We start from the raw sequence: 6,000 nt of genomic DNA on the forward strand, positions 1-6,000 counted from the left end.
AAAATTTGGAAGGAAGAAACGCTCCTCTCTTTTATTAGTAGGTATAGATAAAGCCAGAAGGGCAAGCTGCAAAACTTTAGTACAGAACCATTGCAACAACATCAAACGACGATAAAATGACATCGCCTTAGAGAGTCGCACATGCCAGCTCTACTAGAGCAAACAAGAGCAAAACACAATGCAAACATAAACGAAGCTACGACATGGTGAGATGTGGCATCACTCCAGACGACAACAATGAAATGGCGGTAGCACAAACCTTGGCGATTATCAGGTCGACAACATTGATGACGCAGGCCATGATGAGTGGCTTCCACTTCTGCAATAAGGGTTGAGGAGGAGTAATGGCGGCGACCGGCGGGGATGAGGAGGAGGGCCGACAAGGAAGGTTACCTGGCGGAGGAGTGGAGGAGGAGTATTGGCGGCGGCCGGCGGGGATGAGGAGGACGGCCGACAAGGAAGGTTAACTGGCGGCGCCGTCGGGTGCTTCCTCGGCGTCGCCTGGGGACGTAGTACTCGAACTCCTTCTACTACTCCAGTCCAGATCGGGACCTTGAAGATCGAGGGGCGCCAGATGAAGAAGACCGTCACCAAAGCCGAGCGGCGGCACGGCGGGAGCACGTCGGCCTCCACCGAGTTGATTTCGGTCGATGTGGATCGGAAGGTTCTTGGCTTCCCTCGATGCCTACGCCCCTTCCTACCTCCAGTTTTCCAGGTACTACGTCCATACATGCTACGCGTATACAAGTGGATTCAACTTTTAACTTACGAGAGCATGCACTTCAGCTTAGTTTCATGCATCCATTTTTTTTTTTTGAATCTCTTCTGTGCGGTGTGGACGTGTGGTGTATATAGTGCGCTGCTGGACATCTGATTTGTTCGACCTGCCACGGCGACCTCCCGGACAAGGACAAGTGCGTTTCCTGCTTCATCAACACGGGCTACACACGGTGCTTCATTCCCACAAGCTACAGCCGCTGCCATGCCGTCGAGCATATCGTTCGATCCGTCCATGTTGCTTGCCTCTACACCGTCTACGGGTGTACTGCCAAGATCCTCTACCATGAGAAGGCGGAGCACGAGAAGACGTGCCCCAACATGTATGGCTTCGGCGGCCTTCCCGGACGGGTTGTGAAGATGGGCCCTTGCGGTGGCGCAGGTGGCGACGCCAGAGACATGAACCCGCGCTTCGTCGACCGTATCACTAATGTGATCCTCCGCCACGGTGCTGCGATCTACGCCATAGCGGTGTTGGTCCAGGAGGACGAGCACCTGATTAGGAACACCGGTCTGTGGGGAACGCTTGGAGGAGTGTGCTCCGAGCTAATACACTTGGCACATTCTATTTCCTTTATTCTGTTTTTTCTATAAGACGACTTATATTAGTTTACGGAAAGAGTACTTTGTAACCGACTTGCAACGAGGATAATTCATCGATCTTTCTTTTGGCATGTTCAGATCTGTCTGGAGCCTGATGAGTACCTCACCAGCGTGAGAGGGTATGTAGGCCACTTCGAAGGCTGGTTCGTTGTGAGATCTCTCACGTTCGTCGGCAACAGGCGCACTTTTGGGCCATACGGGGCGGAGGAAGGCACGCCGTTTGAGCAGCTCGCGGTAGAATTGTCGGCTTCCATGGGCATTCCAGGGGCCTCCTCGATGCTCTTGGCACCTATGTCAGGATCGATGACTAACTCTTGATCCCTTTGCTTTCAGGCCATCATACTATCACTGTAGTGAATGAAAAAATCGAGATCTATTTTGGCATCCTGGATGTTGGACAAAGTTCAAATTTGCTTCTTGGGTTGGTTAATTTTGTTAATTGGTTCAAAATTTACGAAGTTCCAGCCGGCCGGTGGCTGGGAGTGGGATCCTGATGTCTCGGCGCCAAGTAATATGTTAGGTTACTGTTTCGGGTTTTCAGTTTAGGTTACGATTTTTTTTCTCGCGGGGCGACATTAAGTTAGAGGACGACACTTCATCTTTGAGCTTGTCTTTCTAGCTATGAACCTCCTCAATTCGTCAATTTGTATGGAGTCGATGGAGCTCCAGCAAAGATTCCTTACCATTTCCTTGGGGTGGAAATGTTAGGGTTACTCGCCGTGCATGCACGATGTTAGGATTTGGTGTCCAGGCCTCCAATAAATTTAAGGGTTCAATGTCGACGACTATTGCACTGGGGCGCTGGTCCTTACGTGTAACGTCCAATATGCGGTCCTATTCTCAAGGAACTTGGAAGTCCTGCCAATGATAGAAGCACATATCAAAGATGTTTCGCAAGGTGGATATCGTTACAACATACCATATACTCCCTCCGTTCCATACTGTAGTGCATATAGATTTTCTGAAAAGTCAAACTATACAAATTTTAACCAAGTTCATGGAGAAAACTACTTATATCCCCAATATCAAATATATACAATATGAAAGTATGTCTTGTGATGTACCTAAGGACATGTTTTTGTTATTCTATATGTATATGTTTCTCCCTATAAACTTGGTCAAAGTTAATAAAGTTTGACTTTTCAAAAAATATATGTGCACAACAGTGTGGAACGGGGGGAGTATTGAATTGGGAGGCCGACAAACAAGTGGTAGGCAGCGAGACCAAGCGATAGCAATGAAACAACTAGCAAGCAAAGATAATAGTGATATCCAAGGTAATGATCATCTTGTCTGGAATCCCGCTTGAAAGAAGATTCAATCCGTGAAGTAGTCGAACAAGCGTGGTCGAACGAATCCTCACACTTGCGACGTTACCTGGAACTATTGAGAAGAAGCACAACTGGAAGAAGCAAGCAATATGGTAAAAAAACATAACATAACCATGGCATGATGCACAATAAAGTATGATGCATGTACGATTTAATGAGCATGACATGACAAGATGCAACAACCAAACACTACACATTAAGTGAAGCTCAATATGCAACGAGTTGCACATTTTGACGAAACTCCATGTTCAATTATTTAGTTTACCCCCATTTATGCTAGTCATTAATACTGAATGTTGTTATTCATGGCAAGAGGTGAAGCACATGTTACCTACCTATCTAGGCAAGTTTAAATGAGGCCGGAAACAACACATAACAATTCCGGAAAATCTCCATGTACAATTTTTCAAATTTGTCACTGTTCTACCTAAAACACAATTTTATTTTTGTTAAACATGCATAATTTATTTATTTCGGAGCTACGGTTATTTAATTATGAAATAAACCTGTCGTGGAGACGAACAGGCGAAGAGGCCAATAAAATTAACAGGGGAACACGAACAGATGAAGGTGTTTGTGCTGGGTTTGCGGTACAAACGAAATATTGGCATAACCTCAGGGGCGTTTTTAAGTTCCTACTAGCAGCTCTCTCTGAGTACCGCGGGTTTGTTTCTTCCTATACTCCGGTTTTTTTTTTGGATAATACCGCACCTACCTGTGCGTGCCACCCATCCGACGTGGCAAGTTTTGGACTAAATTGTACCAATTTGTTCCCGCATATCAAGTTTAGGGGCCAGGTTGAGTCACCTTGCAAGTTTTTGTATAAATTGTACCGGCGCTGCAAGTTTATGTACTAAAACAGTAATTAACTCTTAATTAATTGTAAGGCCTTACAAATTAGGAAGCAAGGAATATAGTATAAAAGAATTGAATGAAAAATCTTTGAGAAATGTTTGACCCGATCAAAATTAGATGACCGAATTCCAATTGAAGACCCCAATTGAATGTGGGCTCTTTTAAACTAGAGTGCTTAGTGTTATAGAGGATCGATGCTTGGATTTTGTTGTCATGTGTTGGTGCGCTTAGGGTCGGAAATTAAGCGGTTTCCTTGTGCTTTGTGTTTTGTGTTTTGAGAAAGGTCACACTGTTTGTTCTTGGTGCAGAAAAGAAAAGAAGCATCTAAGGGAGACGATCGTTTTTTTAGGGATAGACGACCGGCTGTAAAGGTTGTCTTGTCGCGTGCAAGGCGTGAGCATGATTGGCATGCCAACCTTGGTGTGACATCCTGGTTTTTGCTCTTTTTCTTTTTCTGGATTTTATTGCCATTTGATTTGAATTTGGAGTTTTGAATCAACCCAGTTGGACTTAATCAATTGGGCATGTCCTTGATTTTCACCCAAGTGACTCACCTCTCTCTTAAACACATCATTTCCTCTCTTATATATCCCAAAATGGCCCTAGGAATATTTTTCATAAATGAAAAATATCCAGTTCTTCTCTTAACATCACTTCAGTCACATATGCTCCAAAGCAACCCGTATTCTTCTTGCCCACAAAAATCTGAGAAAATTCCTGAATATTCTTTGAACCTAGGAACACCCCCCGTGCAAAAATATTTCATAGTTATTTGGAATATTTTTGCTACAGAAAATCTTCTCTGTTCTGGCTAGAAAATGCAGTTTCTACCGGAGGTGCATTTTTCCTTGATCCAATGAAGCTGAAAATTTTATGGCTTCATTACCCTCCTAAGAAACTCTTAACCACCAAAGATCAACTCCTAACTCTTTCTAGATCACTCTCTTTTAACCTCACGGACAGAAACTTGCCAGGAAGCTACACTCACACACAGTCGACCTGTGATCGACTCAAGACCTTGGATCAACCCAAACTAGCAAGGACTACACACCAGACACAATTTGGACAACCCAGGACACGTGATGCCATAGTTCACGTGGTGACCGCGCGTGGACAAGGTGTTCGACAGCTGTTCGACGCGCTTTGGATGCCGCCAACGCCGGAGCTCGCTGACGATGACATGTACCCAGGGTAAGGTCATAGGCCTGACCTAGACGCTCTACCCAAGGACACTGCCCTAGACTCAAAGACATTCGAAGCACAAGATGAGTAACCGACTGAGTTCATCAAGGAGTGTGATCCACTCGACCTTCAACCTCACTCGGATACCCTAATTCCATTCGACCAATATGAAGCAACTCGACGATACAAGAAATCACTCGGAGTAGGGAAGGCCTAACGTCACTCAGGATGGCAATGGTCAGGCATTCCCTCTGTAGCCTTAAAGGTCATTTACATCTATTTATTACTGGCGTTATCAGTAACGCTCTGTCTTAATGTACATTGAACCCTTTGTAACATGGGCTGGCTGGGGTCCTGGCACACTCTATATAAGCCACCCACTCCACTGGCACAAGGGTTCGCACCCCTTGTAACTTTCACGCATAATCCAGTCGACCAAGCCTCCGGGCACCGAGACGTACGGCTATTACTTCCTCTGAGAAGGGCCTGAACTCGTAAACCTTGCGTGCACAATCTCACCGTAGCTAGGATCTTGCCTCCTCCTACGTACCCCCTATTCTACTGTCAGACTTACTCCAACGACAGTTGGCGCCCACCTTGGGGCAGGTGTCTTAGCGACTTCCGGTGAGGTTGCAATTTTCCCGATCTCCATCATCATGGTTTCCGGCGGCGGTTTGGCTGAGGGCTGCGAGATCCGTCTTAGCGTGCTCGTTTTCATCGCCGATGACTCCGCCTGGCTCCAGGAGGCCCCCTCGACGTCGAGACGCTCCCCGTCCACGGGGCGACGGACTTTCGCGCATGTGTCCGCGGCAGCCGTCAATCCAGTATCGGTCGGCTTCCACAGCATCTTCGCTCCCCTCCGCTCGCCGTCGCAAGCGATCTGGTCGATCGCGACTTCAGCGGTAGGTAAAGCATGCGGTGGCCCGTCAGGCGGCCACTCCTCAAGTCGAGGGAATCGAGCCCGACGAATCTCTCTACGGACTATTCGACCTGTCGGCTGGTTCCGCCGAGACTCTTTCTGTCAGGACCGGTTTTTCGGGATATTAATTTTCCAGAAAATGGCCCTTGTGCTCACCAGCCCCTGGATTACTGTTAGCTGATGAGGCACCAACTTGATACAGAAATTCCAAGCAAAGTACAAAATATGTAGTACAAGACCATTGTGGCCTATGAGTACAACAATTGGTTTCTAGTGGTTGATGGCGGGAGCGGTTCGTGGTTCATCTGCGTCTATGGGACTCCATTTTTCCAC

General features: G+C 46.7%; 1 protein-coding gene across 1 annotated transcript; it reads left to right on the forward strand.

Annotated features, from left to right (window-relative positions):
- The first annotated feature begins 574 nt into the window (after window positions 1-574).
- On the forward strand, window positions 575-1,734 carry LOC109763607 (uncharacterized). Its single transcript, XM_020322453.1, has 4 exons — window positions 575-715; window positions 856-1,311; window positions 1,459-1,614; window positions 1,714-1,734. The coding sequence occupies exons 1-4, from the start codon at window positions 575-577 to the stop codon at window positions 1,732-1,734; spliced, it is 774 nt and encodes a 257-aa protein (XP_020178042.1).
- Window positions 1,735-6,000: the final 4,266 nt, after the last annotated feature.

The sequence above is a fragment of the Aegilops tauschii genome, chromosome 3 (assembly GCF_002575655.3).
Source record: "Aegilops tauschii subsp. strangulata cultivar AL8/78 chromosome 3, Aet v6.0, whole genome shotgun sequence".
Lineage (NCBI taxonomy): Eukaryota > Viridiplantae > Streptophyta > Magnoliopsida > Poales > Poaceae > Aegilops > Aegilops tauschii.